The 14,579-nt window shown below is 46.4% G+C and overlaps 1 protein-coding gene across 3 annotated transcripts in view; it reads right to left on the bottom strand.

The window, feature by feature from the left end:
• CACNA1A (calcium voltage-gated channel subunit alpha1 A) overlaps positions 1–14,579 on the bottom strand; it is a 288,336-nt gene that overhangs the window by 83,650 nt on the left and 190,107 nt on the right. For all 3 annotated transcript variants that reach the window (XM_072721457.1, XM_072721459.1, XM_072721458.1), the window contains 5 exons: positions 13,997–14,112; positions 12,820–12,876; positions 11,683–11,772; positions 3,801–4,010; positions 651–763 (listed from right to left, as the gene is read on the bottom strand). In XM_072721457.1, the coding sequence (XP_072577558.1) occupies positions 651–763; positions 3,801–4,010; positions 11,683–11,772; positions 12,820–12,876; positions 13,997–14,112 (586 nt within the window). The remainder of the gene's footprint in view (positions 1–650; positions 764–3,800; positions 4,011–11,682; positions 11,773–12,819; positions 12,877–13,996; positions 14,113–14,579) is intronic.

Raw genomic sequence — 14,579 nt, 5'->3', positions numbered from 1 at the left:
GCCTGTTCTGGACATTTCCTATAAATGGAATTATGCAGTATGTGACCTTTTGGGTCTAGCTTCTTTCACTTAGCATAATGTTTTCCAGGTCCTTGCCTTTTTAAAGTTATCAAGCATCATTCCTAACCAACAGAGTTTAGATCTATTTGAATTTCCACCAGCAAAACGTGCCGTACGGACTGATTTTCTGTCAGTGTTTGCCTCCTTTTGTGCAATATCATGCAGGTGGGATTTATCCGGCTGTTGGGTGTGGCTGTTGCTGGTTCCCTCTCATTGCTGTGGAGAATTCCATTATATGGCTATGTCACAACTTATTTATCCATTCTACTGCAAAGGGATGTTGGGTCATTTGGTTTGGGACTATTACAAACAAGGCCACTCAGGGCATTCTTGTGAGCTGCTCTTGCGTGAAGCCCTAGCGTGAATGGCCAAATCCCCCATGTGAAAGAGGGTCTGCACATTTCCCTCCGACTGGCAGTGGCTAAAAGTCTTGGGACTTCTGTATCCTCATCCAAAATTTGGGATTCTGCACTCAGCGGAGGCTCTCACATCCAGGGGTGACCCTACTGTTCCCTTTCGGATGTTCCCAGGCATCAGCCATTCTAGGCAAGAGCTGGAGAAATGAACTGTTTACCAACCAGAGCACTTACCCCACAGTCAAAGCAGTTGAAGGAAGAGTGGAAGTAAGGCCGCGTCCCAAGCCCGTACATTTTTATAAACATTTCGGACATAAAGAGTCCTAAGAAAATGAATTCTGCATAGTCTGGAAGGGAGAGGGGGGAAATAAAGAGGAGGTTAAGTTTGTGGGGTGGGAGTAGTTTCACGGACTTTCTTATTAATAGCAATCCTGTCCTGCTCTGGTCTCTGGAGGCAGAGAGACAGGACAGTTGTTGATGGCCTTGGCCAAAGATTATGCAAGGCTTCATTTCTGCAGGCCTCAGTTTCTCCTTTGTTAAAGGGGAGGAACAACAATTGTCCCCCACTCTCCAACCCACCACCGACCCCTGGCCAATCTTAAAAAGGAGTGAGGTTAAAGCTCCATGGCTCTCCACCTTGTAGTTTTTGTCCTGATTCAAAGAGAAGGGCTAGATGCAGGTTGTGGCCAAGGACCCAGATTTTGTGCTGGCTGGTGGGTCCCTGGGTGTTTACCATGTTTCTAAAACTAATGAACTAACAAACGAAATGGCTAACTGACAAAATAACAATGGCCCCAGGATGTCAGTGTGTCATAATCTAAGAACTATGATTAATCTACTTTTATATGCTTGGGCTTTAAAGGAAAAATAGAAATAGAAATCATAATGGTGTCCTTTTAGTAATCCTTGGGTCAGGGACTTAGCTGGAGATTCAGGGGCAGCCAATCCAAGGTACAGCTTTTCTTCCAACTTGGAAAACCTATCTGAGGTCCCCTGGCAAAATTCTGTCTTGCTGATGTCTAAAAGGTCTTGAACAAGATAAAGCCTAATGGTGTAAATGCCTTGGGGAGCGGTAACCTATGGGTAATTTGTTTGATCCAGCAAAGACATGGCTAATTTCAGGACCTTTTTCTGAGAGAGCTTTCTTGGTGGGGTAGGAAGATGAGTCATCAGGAAGGGCATGGATTCTCACCCAGTGGATGGGAATGAGGGTAAGGAGGGCTTCTGAGGGGGAGAAAACATACAGAAAGGAAGACAGAAGACCCAAACTTCCAAGAACTTCCAACTTTGGTCACATAGGTAATTTTGTCTGAAAGTCAAGGGCATTTATTATATTGTTCTTTTAAGAGATGGTCTGAACCATCAAGGTCCTTCACACTCATTTCTGACCAAAACTTCCTCTTAGGTTTTTGGACTCCAGGGAGCTCCTAGTATCTGAAGGAAACCAGGGTCTCCAGGATTGCCAGGCCAAAATATCAATGAGGGGAAAACTGTCTATAACATCTGGGGTATTCTAAGAACCACCAGAAACAACTCTGGGAGAACTCAAGATTTCCTGAGATGCTTGCTTCCCAGTTACCATGGAAACCTGATAGCTGACAATGCACAAGAGCTGAGAGAATTATCTGCAGCACTTGTGCGTCTGGAAGAACTTTCAGGGCCATCGACTCCAATTTCCAGATGAGAAGTTCGAGACCACGAGAAGCGGCCACACTTCACTGATTCCAAGACAAACATTTTTTTTTTTTCAGTTTGACATCTGTGGATTGGGGGGTGTATCTTAAAATTGCCATATCCCAGTTTAAGATGGCAGCACTACTTTATTTCTTAGTGGCAAATAAAATAAAAGGGTGCTTTATAAATGAAGATGTTTTCTTTCTTTCTTTTTTTAATGAAGATGCTTTCGATTGAGGGATGATGGTAGTGACTTGTCCAGGGTCACATGATTAATTAGGAGCAGAGCAGGCATTGAGAATCCAGGCCACCTGGTGACCAGGGAAGGAACTGGGCATCAGACATAGCTTGGATTCTAGGTTCAAATACTGGCTTTGTCACTTACTAGCTGTGTGACCCTGGGCAAGTTACTTAACCTCTCTGTGTCTCAGTTTTCTCAACTGGGGATAATTAAAGGACCTTTACAGATTTAGAGGTCTGGGGCAGGAAGTCCCAACCCCCTGTGCTTGAACCAGGACAGAAAAGTGATTAGTATGGAGAATATGGGAGATTAAAAATAGACTACAGAGGAGGTTAAGACAAAAAGTAAAGAATCCTCATTTGTAAGACTCCAGGGGGACCAAATACAATTACTAAGGTTGGAACTAGGTTAGGGCTCTCAGAAGGAGAGCTGGCCCCTGGGGGGTGTCCTGAGGGGTCAACCAATGTGACTGAGAACAATGAGGGTTACAAAGAAACCATGACCTGGACCAGGCTTCTGGGTCTCTCTAGGCTGAAGACTTGACTCTCTCTAGTGGCTGTCTGGGTCAGTTCTGAACCAGGTCAGAAGGGGAAAAAAGCTAGAGACCTAAGTCAGACAAACTAGTACATGCAGGCGGAGGGCAGCCAACAGGCAAAAAGGTTTAGGGAAATCCTCCTGCAGGGCCCACAAGCCAAAGCCAGGGTATGGACTTGCCTTCGTCACTGCCCAGACACTACTCTTGTTGGTTCCTCAGAGCTCTTTATTTTTTAAATCCTCCTCACCTTTCACTGCTGCTCCTCATCCCCACCTGGCCATCAATTTTGATAGTATCTCATGCTAGCTCCTGGAATCCTGGAATAGGCCCAGAAGGGCAAAGCCTTGGGGGTCCTGGTACCCAATGAGGGAGCAGGATGTTCTCACACTTGTTGGAGGTGATCTTCTAGAAATGAATCCCATACTTAAGAAAGTGAAAAATATCAAGAAAGGAAAGGGATAAAAAGCAGGAGATTTGAAAGAAGAGGGGAAAAGCAGGGAGTGTCAGAAATAAGCAGAGAAAATGGGGACAACATAAGCGCCACTCTTTGTTCCTAAAGCATTCCCATCTCTCAACTGTAAAATACTTATTTTAACATCCTCAGAGATACACCTATTAATTACATGGGCGTTTCTGTCTCAGTCTGGCTGTCCTGTGGTCTCTATCCCTTTATGTTTCTTTTCCAACGCCCCCATACTTCTCTCTTTAAAAAGCATCACAGTAGTATTTGGTGACCTGAATTCCAGCTTCCAGCCCCCAGGCCCAAAGAAGTTGGGCTCTGTTGCTGTGGTGGCAGTTGCAGACACACCCACATGAACGGGCAGATTCAACAAGAGCCAAGGAAGAAAGACGTACCACCAGAGAGGGAGAATTGGGAGAAAGGTGTGAGGAAGGGATCAAGGAGCCAGTGGGGGCAGGGGCCGGTGGTACTCACAGAGGAAGTCGGAGAGCCACTCGGGCTGGTTGTAGTGAACAATAGCAACACACAGCGTGTTGAGGGCTACCAGACTGAGCACAGTCCAGTAGAAGGCCTGAGTTTTGACCATGCGGCGGATGTAGAAACGCATCCTCCTCTCCTTTTTGTGAAAAAAAGTCGAGTTTTCCAGCTTGGCACTTTTAATGCTGGCTCGGGCGAAGGGAGACCCTGCCAAGGAAAGGATGGAGAATGTCAGGGTGTTCCTCTGGAGGAAATTAACTGATATGTGGCCCAGGCACAGAATCTCGCCAGGGGATCCATTAGCTTCCCTGGCGAGCCCTCTGGCCCGAGGGAATCATCATGATCCAGGGCTTAGCTTTCCAGAGATGGAGCTTATGAGAAGGTGAAAATCACATTTTGGAAACAACCAATGAGAGCTCTGGATGTCAGTGGGGAGGCAGATGGCTCTCCACGGATGGACCAACTTTCTGTGTCCCCCTCTCTTGGCCACATCTGATGATTCTGGGGGTCATGCCACAGGGGGGATGAGGAAGGAGCTCAGGACCCTTAGTAAAGGGGCAAGCAGCAGAGCTGCATGGTGCATGCTTGGCAGGCCTCCAGGAAGAGGTGTGAATAGGACCCTAGTTTCCATGGACACTTTACCAGGGAATGAGCCACCAGGGAATCTACCTGCATATACTTTTACTTGCAGAACATCTACTGCGTGTGAGACTCTATTCCAGATGTTCAAGATTCACTAGTTAACAGACAGAGCCCTGCTTTTGTGGGCTTAATCTCCATTTGGGGAGAGACAGCAAATATAATAAAAAAAGTAAATTAATAGTGTGACAGAAGGTGCACAGTACTTTGGAAAAAAGAATAAATAGTGTAAGGGGATGGGGAGCCCCAGGAGGGACCAGGGGGCAGGCTGCCATATTAAATCAGGTGGTCAAGGTGAAGGTGTTGACATAAGTCATCTCAATATTATAGGCAGAGTTAACAGTAAGAGCTAAGGTCCTGAGGCAGAAATATGCCTGCCTGGCATATTCAGGGAATAGCATCAGGAAACCAGTATGGCTGGAGTGGTTGAGAGGGAGAGGAGTTGGTAAGGACAGGGAAGGGACAGTGTGGAATAAGCAGGGCTTTATGGGCTATGGGGGAGACCTGGGCTTTTTTTGCTTTTGCTCTAAATGTGAGGGGAAGCAAGGAGGCTTGAACAGAGGAGGGATGGATAGCACCTGACTCAGGTGCTCACAAGCATACCGTGGCAGCTGTGGGGGGAACAGATGGTGGAAGGCCAGGGCAGGAACAGGGAGATGACTGGTCCAGCCTAGCAATGATGCTGATTTGGGATATTTTTTATTTATTTATTTATTTATTTATTTATTTATTTATTTATTTATTTTCAAAGATTTTGTTCATTCATTCATGAGAGAGGCAGAGACACAGGCAGAGGGAGAAGCAGGCTCCATGCAGGGAGCCCGATGTGGGACTTGATCCCGGGTCCCCAGGATCACACCCTGAGCCAAAGGCAGATGCTCAACCACTGAGCCACCCAGGCACCCCATGGGATATATTATTTAAAGGAGATGCAAACCCCTGCTGCTGGATCAAGTATGGGTGTGAGAGAGAGGGGGGAGCCAAGGTTTTGGGACAGAGCTGCCATCCAAAGGTCTGTGTGTGGCGGGGGTCAGAGCTCAGTTTTGGATGGACTGATTTTATCTTCTAAGTGATCTCTTCCTGAAAATCTTCAGTTGCACTCATTTGTTTGTTTATGGTCTTTGGCTCATTCACTCTTTTACCTATTCACTAGCTTGTTCATTGACTCATGCACTCATTAGCTAATTTGTGCAGTCACTCATTCATCCATCCAGCTCATGCATTAACCCCATCCCACCAGCCAGATAAGGGACACCATAAACATCTTACAGGACACCACTTCCTTCCTATTCACAAAATTTTAAACATGTTCCCACTCAGTGGCAGTTGGCCAGGCCTGGTGGCTGGACCCCTCTCTCATGTCCATCACCTGCCTGACCTCACAGGCACTGAGAACTCCAGGGTGGCTCCCCGTGGCCCTTCCCAGTTAGGGCATTTCTGGCCCTGGTCTCTGCAGCTCGTAAAGATGTACCCAGACCCACAGGCATCCACAGGGCATTGCAGACAGGAATGAGACTTTTGAAGGCCTCAGGTCAGGTTAGGATGCTCCACAAGGAGAAGGAGGAGAGAGAGAGAGGTTTGGGGTAGAGCTCAGTCACCAGGCAAGAGGCTCCTCACCCCTATTCCTCCTGGAGCCACCCCAAAAAGCCAGTTCCTTCACCAACCATAAAATGACCTTAGGCAAGTTGCCTTGCATCTTGGGGCTGGCTCCAGTGTCTCCATCTATAAACTAGGGACAGCCACACACTTCTCACCTCACAGAGCAATGGGGAGAAATACACATTAGCATGATGCTGAAACATTATGATTATTGGCCATGATAATCTTCTACTGTAACCCCAACAACTGCAATGAAGAGCCAGCTCACGTAGCCACTTATGGAGCAAGTCTTTCCTAATCACTGGCCCGGAGACACATCCCACAACAAGCCCAGCACTCATGGGGAAGGGAAAGGGAGTAAATGTTAATTGAACACCTTCTATATACTAGGCCCCTATTAGCTGTGTACTGTCATCTGTGTTGTATTTCACGCTCCACCTTAACCCACACTCCCTTTTTCTGTCCATTCTTATCTTGAATTTTTCTCTGTAGTCTGGAATGGTAATTGCAGGTAACCTTTAGGTCTTAAAAATATTTTAATAAGAGATTTTATGAAACCCAACAGGACCAAAACATTATCATTTTAACATAGCATCAGTATAGAAATATGTTAAAGAGATTATTTTACACTCTTTTTTTTTTTTTTTGTACTGGGACTTCCAAACCTGATGTGTTAGAATGAAGCACTTCTTGGTTCACACCAGCTATATTCAAGGCATCAAGAGCCTCAGGTGGCCAGTAGCAGTCTAGAATGTTCTCTCATGAGGATGGTAGTCTATCACCACCAAGGTTTAATCTGGGGGTTTTGGGGGGCAATTTACATGTCCTTAAAATTCTCTGTAAATGGAAACAGGTCCTGCCTAAGTGGTGGGTTGCACTGTGTCCCTCAGAGACATGTGCTGAAGTCCTAATGCCTGGTCCTCATGAACGTGACCTTACGTGGAATTAGGGTCTTTGCGGATGTAATCAAGTTAAGGTGAGGTCACACTTGATTAGGATGGGTTCTAAATCCCATGACTGGTCCTTAGAAGAAGAGCAGGGCCACAGGGGTGCACAGGAAGACCATGTAGCCACAGAGGTAGAGATAGGTGTGATGCCCACAGAAGTCGAGGCTCACCAAACACCCCCAGAAGCCTCAAGAGGCAGGGAACGGACTCTCCCCTGAAGCCTTCAGAGGCAGCAAGGCCCTGCTGATACCTTGATTTTAGTTTGGGCCTCTGGCCTCCAGAACTGTGAGAAAACAGATTTCTGTTGTTTTAAGCCACACTGTTTGTTGGTACTCTGTTACAACAGCCCACATGGGAGCTTGCACCATTAAAATAATCTAAAATGGAATCTGATTTTCCTAAGAAACTGGTGCTGTGATGGCAGCTTCCATTCATGACTCAACATTTCCTATCAACGACTCAAGTTCCACACTTCAGCATTAGTGTTTGTCAACTGTAGAAGAGACTGCTTTATAATGTGTTTATCCGCTGATTTGATAGTGCAGAAGAGACCCATCACACAAGACTCTGCTCACTGTGGTATGGAATGGTGGCAAATGCCACATGGCTCCTGCCTTATTTTGAATTATTTCCAGAAATAAAGGTAAAGCTATTTCTTGGTCAGAACTGAAATTCCAGAGGTCTCCTTTGTGGTGGTTTAGGAAACCGCTGTGCATTTTTGAGCTACCAGGCAAAGGAGCTAGATTTTGGTGGGTTGGCCTATAGCAAAACTGGTCCCAGGAGACCAAGTCACTGGCTTGTGTTTGGGATCCATTTAGATAGCTGAAAGTCACCTGCTTTGTCAACAGAAATGCCATGGGACAGCCACAGCTCTTAATCTGACCTCTTCCTACTCTGGCTTCTTGTCCTTCCCCTTATCACACACTTATCAAATGGCAGCCTTGAACTGCCTTCTCCAAGGAACAAGGTTTCTTATGTCAGCCACAAATTCAAGAGTGAGGTGTCCCACAGACAAACTGTCCCTGAGTATCTCTCATGGCTTCTTGGATCGCCCCCCTATTATGGACTGAACTGCATCTCCCAAGTTCATACGCTGGACTCTTAATCCCCAGACTTCAGAATGGGAGTGTGTTGGAGGTAGGGTCTTTAAAGAGGTAATTAAACTAAGGTCCTATGGGTGGGCCTTAATCCAATATGACTGGGGTTCTTATAGGAAGAGATTAGGACAAAGATACATCCAGAAGGAAGACCACATGAAGACACAGGGAGGAGACAGCCGGCTACCAGCCGGCTGGAGGAAGGCCTCAGAAGCAACCATCCCTGCCGATACCTTAGATTTAGGAATGTCAGCCTCCAGAACGGTGAAAACTTAGATTTCTATTGTTAAGCCCCCCAGTCTGTGCTATTGTATTATGACAGCCTCATAAACAGATTTACGCTCCCCATTCTGCATAAAGTCCAGTTTAAAAACGCCTCCTTCATGAAGCTTTCTCTGCTTTCCCTACCAAATTCCTCCCTGCCCGTACAGCCATTAGATTCCTTACAATTAGTCTCTGTTGCTTTTTTTTTTAAGTCTCTGTTGCTTTTAAGTTAACTTAAACTTACCTAGTTACTTTTCTGATTTGAAAAGTAATACCTATCACTAATTTGTACATTTTAGAAAAAATGTCACATAGAAAGTGAAAATCCTTGCACGTCTTCAATTTCCAGATTTTTAAGCAACTCTTATAGTTAATATTGTCCTTTTTTTTAAAAAAAAGTTTTACTTATTTATTTGAGAGAGAGCAGAGCAAGTGAGAGAGAGAGAGAGGGCGCACAAGTGGTGGGGAGGGGCAGAGGGAGAGGGAGAAGCAGACTTCCCATTGACCAGGGAGTCTGATGCAGGCAGGGCTCAGTCCCAGGACCCTGAGTTCATGACCTGAGCCAAAGGCAGATGCTTAACTGACCAAGCCATCTAGGCATCCCCTTAATATTGTTCTTAAAACCATATCATACATTTTCCATAATGCTATGCAACTTGCTTTTTTTCACCAAGAAATAAATTTCAAACATCTTTTCATGCCAGTAGCAGCCCTTCTTTTTCCTGGCTTCATCACAGTCCAATGTGTACAAATACTGTAATTTCTTTGGTCATCTCCCCATTTCCGGGCACGTGGCTTGTTTCTTGTTTTCACTATTTTAAAACATATTTTAATTTTAGGTAAGCTCTAACACCCAACATGGAGCTCAAACTCATGATCCTGAGATCAAGAATTGCACACTCTACTGACTGAGCCAGCCACATGGTCCTGGTTTTCACTTTTTTGAACACCAGAAACAATGCTGTTGAGAAGAGGCATAGACCTTTTGTGCACATGGAAGAAATGCTTTTGAAGTGGAAATGCTAGGTCAAACAATATAAACATCTATAATTAAATAATACCACGCCATATATTGGAAACACTGCAAATTACACTCCTGTCAATAGCATATGACAATGCTCATTTCCCGACATCCTTGCCAATACTGGGTATTATCACTCTGCCATCTTTTCTAGAGTGACTGACGAAAAATAATCTCTCTGTCAATTAAGAGCAGGTACCCAATCTTATCCATAAAGGACATCCTGACTTAAGCATGCCAATTTTTTTCAGCACCTGGTAGTAAATACATGTAGTATGAACAGAAAATGTTTGCCTATCAAAATATAACAAGATATTTTTTTTAAATGGAAGCAACATAATTGGGAAAATGTATGGGCCAGACAGAACAGATCAGATACACAGAGCACTGACTCCCATTCTTGAACTTGCTGGAAGGAGGGAAACAGATGTATCCACAAATTGAAATAGGACTAGTCCATCATTATAAGGAAAAGAGTGTTTTGGCTAGAAATTAAAAATGCAAATTAAAATAAGCTTTAAGGTATCATTACGGACCTATTTCACTAGGAAAAGAAATTAAATGGGAAATAGGCAGTGGCCGGGGTGGGGGATCTGTGATCGTATGAGTACTTGGCAGGTTTATAAATGGGTTCAGTGCTTTGGAAACTCAGAATGGCTCTGTGAATAATGAGTTGAAAAGCTGTTAATATCTTTGATCCTGTAATTATCCCCAAGGAAACACGCCCAAAGGGTGGGGGGAGTTATTGTACATCAATGTTCACAGCAGTACTCCTCGTTGGGGTAAAAATTGGAAACAACTCCATATGACAGAGCCATGGCCAAGTAAACCTCCGCGTTGCCACCCTTATGAAGAATGGGACTGCGATGGGAATGATCTTGAAACCTAGCATCCAGGTCAAAAACTAGAGTGGAGTAAAAACAGCAAAGTATAGAATAGTTGATGTCTGTGCATTAGAACCATGTATATATGTTAAATTCCCTTCTCCCTTTCCTTCTGTTTTTTTTTTTTTGGGGGGGGGGACAGGAATAGGGGGAGAGAGAATATATTTTTAAAAGATCTAATTATTTAACTATTTTTTGAGATTTTATTTATTTATTCATAAAGAGAGAGAGAGAGAGAGAGAGAGAGAGAGAGAGAGAGGCAGATACATAGGGAGAGGGAGAAGCAGGCTCCATGCAGGGATCCTGATGTGGGACTCAATCCCAGGACCCCAGGATCATGACGACCTGAGCTAAAGGCAGATGCTCAACCACTGAGTTACTCAGGTGCTCCCCAGAGAGAGAGAGAATCTTAAGTAGGCTCCATGCTCAGCATGGAACTTGATATGGGGCTCGATCTCATGACCCTGAGATCATGACCTGAGCTGAAATCAAGAGTTAGACACTCAACAAACTGAGCCACCCAGGAGCCCCTGAAGATTTTATTTTTAAGTTATCTCTGCACCCAGTGTGGGGCTCAAATCCACAACCCTGACATCAAGAGATGCATGCTCTAGCGACTGAGCCCCCCAGGGCACCCCCCTCACCTTCTTGTTTCTCTGCCTTTAGTTTTTCCTTCCTTCTCTCTCTTTCTCCCTCTCTCCCTCCTCCAACCACATAGTTTAAATTCTTTCCCCCCTCAGAGTCATGCGTTATTTCCCCGGCCAGGATGCACTCCCATTTTCATTACTGGAATGTCTAAAATACCCCTTTCAAAAAATAATATGTTCTCCTGGGAGAAGGTCAAGAGCAACACAGTCTCAATCAGGAGGAGTGAGCAGGGAGAGGGTAAATGTTCTCTGCCCCTCAAACTCTGCCCTTTGTAATAACCAACAGCAACAGACCAAGTACAGCCTTCTACATGGTTCTCTCCACTTTCACTGCCATGGCGAACTCCTACCCATCCTTCAGTTCTCAGCTCCAGTGTCACCTCCTCTGAGAAGGCTTCCCTGACCACACCCCACTCTTCCAGAGCAGGCTAAACCCAGGGTGACTCCTCTGCAGCGCCATTTATCACAACAGGCTTATTTCGGTAATTATCTGTTTAACATCTGTGTCCTGCACTCAACTGCGAACTCCACGTGGGTAGGGATTTGGTTCCTGCCTTGTTCACAACAGCAGCCCCTCCATAATCGGATTATTTAGTTTAAGCTTTCACAGTGGGGTTAGGAGAGGGGCACTGCTGTTACTCCCATCTGCCCCAGGACACACAGGTGGTCAGGGGCAGGGCAGGGACCCAAATCCAGGTAATGAGGGTCCCAAACCTTTTAGCTGTCATCTGTTGTATGATCAGTGAGAACTGGGTGCCAGGCTGTGGCAGGAGGGACTCACCCACGGAGGCGATGTCGGCCAGCTGATCCTCAGCCTCCTCGGGGTTGAGCAGGTCTGTCTTGCTTTTCTTTATGGTGGCTCTCCGCAGAGCTCCAACAATGGAAACATGGCAAGAGAAAAAGACGTTACCCTTTTTGAGACAGGAACCATACCTTGGTGCCAGGACTTGCTAAATATTGTTGGGTTGACCCTCATGGTGATCTGGTTTGGTGGGAAGTTGAGTACGTCCATTTGGCAGATGTGGAGATCGAGGCTCAGGGAGGTTATGTGACTTTGTCACAGGAGTAAAGATGAGAATTGAGTCCTGTTTGGTCTCTAAGTCTGGGCTCCCAGTCACCCTTTCCCCTCTGGGATGCTTGGGACTGGACATACATGACACCTATGAAAGCACCCTACCCTTGACCTTTAGCCCACTTGCTAGGCAGGCTGTGACTGTTGACGCCTTCCCTCAATATTTAGGTTCTACTCCTCCCCCCACGAGCTCTCCAGGGGACAGCAAGTTCAGGCACACATTTTCAACAAAATGATTTAGATACCCCCTTGGGTCATCTCTTCCGCTCCCCCAAAATAGTAAAATCTGATTTGTAACCTATTGAGATAAAGCCCCAGCTCCTTTACTTCCTTCTCAATCTCAGTATTTTTCAATCCAAAGTCAGTGCTCTGTCTAGCCAAACCGCTACCAGGTGAGACAACTGTCCTGAATAGTGAGCTGGACTCTTGGTTATTGACTTATTTAGTGAACACAGAGGGTGTTGACCCTGAGCCAGACATTGTTGTAGACTTCCTATCTGCAAGCATTAATGCAATCCCCATCAACCATCCAGTGAGGTAGGTATTATTACTGTCGTGCCCATTTTATAGATGAGGAAGACTGAAGCACATGGTTAAAGCAGAAAGGGCAGGTCAAAAAATGATGTAAAGCCTGCGCTGAGGTCCTGAAGTCCCCCAAAGAAGCAAATTGGCGCCGTGCCTATATCTTCCTGACCCTGGCCTGATCTCGTGTTTGTTCTTGTTGTCACCTGGGCTCTGAACATCCATCCCCTGGAGGCCCCTTAGAACCAAACAGTCTGTTCTCCCAGCACCAGCTGCTGCAGTCTCCCCTGGGATCTACCCCCGAGCCAGGTTCAGAGCAGTTACCATCAAAGGGATGCCTCTGCTCCCCGTCGGTTTCATCCTCGGCGAGGATCACCTCTTCTGAGGAGGAAGAGCACATAGTTAAGCTCCAGCGTCTGCACACCTCTCCTGGGCTGGGTTCCCTTGGATCAGGATTGAGAAGGGTCGGCCCAGCCCCTCTTCACTCTCCTCTTGCTTATTGGGGCAGCTCAACCAGCCAGAAATGTGCTGCTCTGTTCTTCCTGACTCCCAGCCTCACTTGAGCAACAGTGTAAGAGCCAACACTACTTCCATCTCTCTCAAAATAAAACCCAGCCTCCTTACCATGACCTGTAAGGCCTTGCCTGATTTGGCTCCTGTCATCTTCTCGTCCTTGCTTCTTACCACTTAACCCTGCACATATTCTGCTCCAGCTACACTGGCTTCCTTGCTCTGCTTCATGACTCATGCCACTCCCACCTCAGGGCCTTTGCACTTGCTATTCCCTCTGCTCCAGAGCCCCCTTTGCCAGATATCCATAAGGTTTCTTGGATCTGCTCTGATGTCACCTCCTTAGAGAGACCCTCTCTGACCACCCCCACCTCCTCCAACTGCTTTCCACTCCCGACCCTGCTTCATTTTTCTTCTCAGCACTGGGGAGTACTCAACATTATATGTACTTGTTTCCTGTCTCTCTTATTAGAACATTGGAGCCCTGAGATGGGGATCTGGTCTTTTGTTCACTGCCATCTCCTCAGTGCCTATAACATTGCATGACACACAATGGGTGCTCCATAAGCATCTGCTGAATAGCTGAACCAATAAACATGTGCCTACTGTGTGTTGGGCATTGCTCTTTCTCAGTGGCTTAGCTTGGGTGATCTTACTGCATACCTGCAGCCCTGCAAGATAGATGCTATCATCTCCGTTTAGCAAGGAAACTACAACTCAGGGAAGTGAGCTTCGCTGCTAGAAGGTGGCAGGGCTGGGATGCAAACCAAAGTTCCTCAGCCATTGTGTGACATCCTATCCTGGTGTCACCCCAGAAGTTTCCCTACCCTGATCCAGATTCCTACTGCTTCAAAGCAGGGCCACCCGGCCAGGTCCTCTTTCTCCCTCCATCAGAGCCCTCACCTCACCCACCCACAAGCTGCATGCAGGACTCTGTGTGCTCTGAGGCCTGGGATCATGGTTCCCAGGTCTCAAGACCAAAGGGCCTCACCTGCTTTTGAGATCCACTCCATGTACCCATTGAGTTCTCGTTCGATCTGCTGCTGCCGCCTGAGCTTCAGAAAAGCCCGCCGGTTCTCCACCCGCTCCCTTTCTTTGGCAAACTCCCTGCAGAAGCAGGAAAGAGCCAGGTCTGGCTGTTGTAGACATTTTAGGGACTGTGTACATGCATGCGTGCGTGCGTGTGTGTGTGTCTGGGGGTGTGTATGTGTTCAGAAACACCTGGAGGGCAGGCAGTGGACTTTAACACAAGGAATCAGGTCTCCTGGGAGATCAGAACACCAGAAAGGTTGGGGGTATTTCTGCCAACTTCCCACCTTATCCAACAGCTACACCCAGCTAGAGGAAAAAAGTAAAGCCACAAGACCATGCCATGCCAACTGCCGCTGGCTGCGTAGACCATTCTAATTCTCTGCACTCCTGAGTGAAGGATATTTTCATCCCTCTTTAAGTTAGGCCAATGAGACATAAGCTGAAGACTTCTGCAGCAGCCTCCTTTCCCTGATATATGCCCTTCCCCTTCCCGTTCACCTCCCTCCTCTTTGTGTTTGGGATGTGCAGTGGCTCCCTTGTGA

The sequence above is a fragment of the Vulpes vulpes genome, chromosome 9 (assembly GCF_048418805.1).
Source record: "Vulpes vulpes isolate BD-2025 chromosome 9, VulVul3, whole genome shotgun sequence".
In the NCBI taxonomy this organism is placed as follows: domain Eukaryota; kingdom Metazoa; phylum Chordata; class Mammalia; order Carnivora; family Canidae; genus Vulpes; species Vulpes vulpes.
Note: the sequence above shows the minus strand (reverse complement) of the source record. Positions and strands in the feature narration are given on the sequence as shown.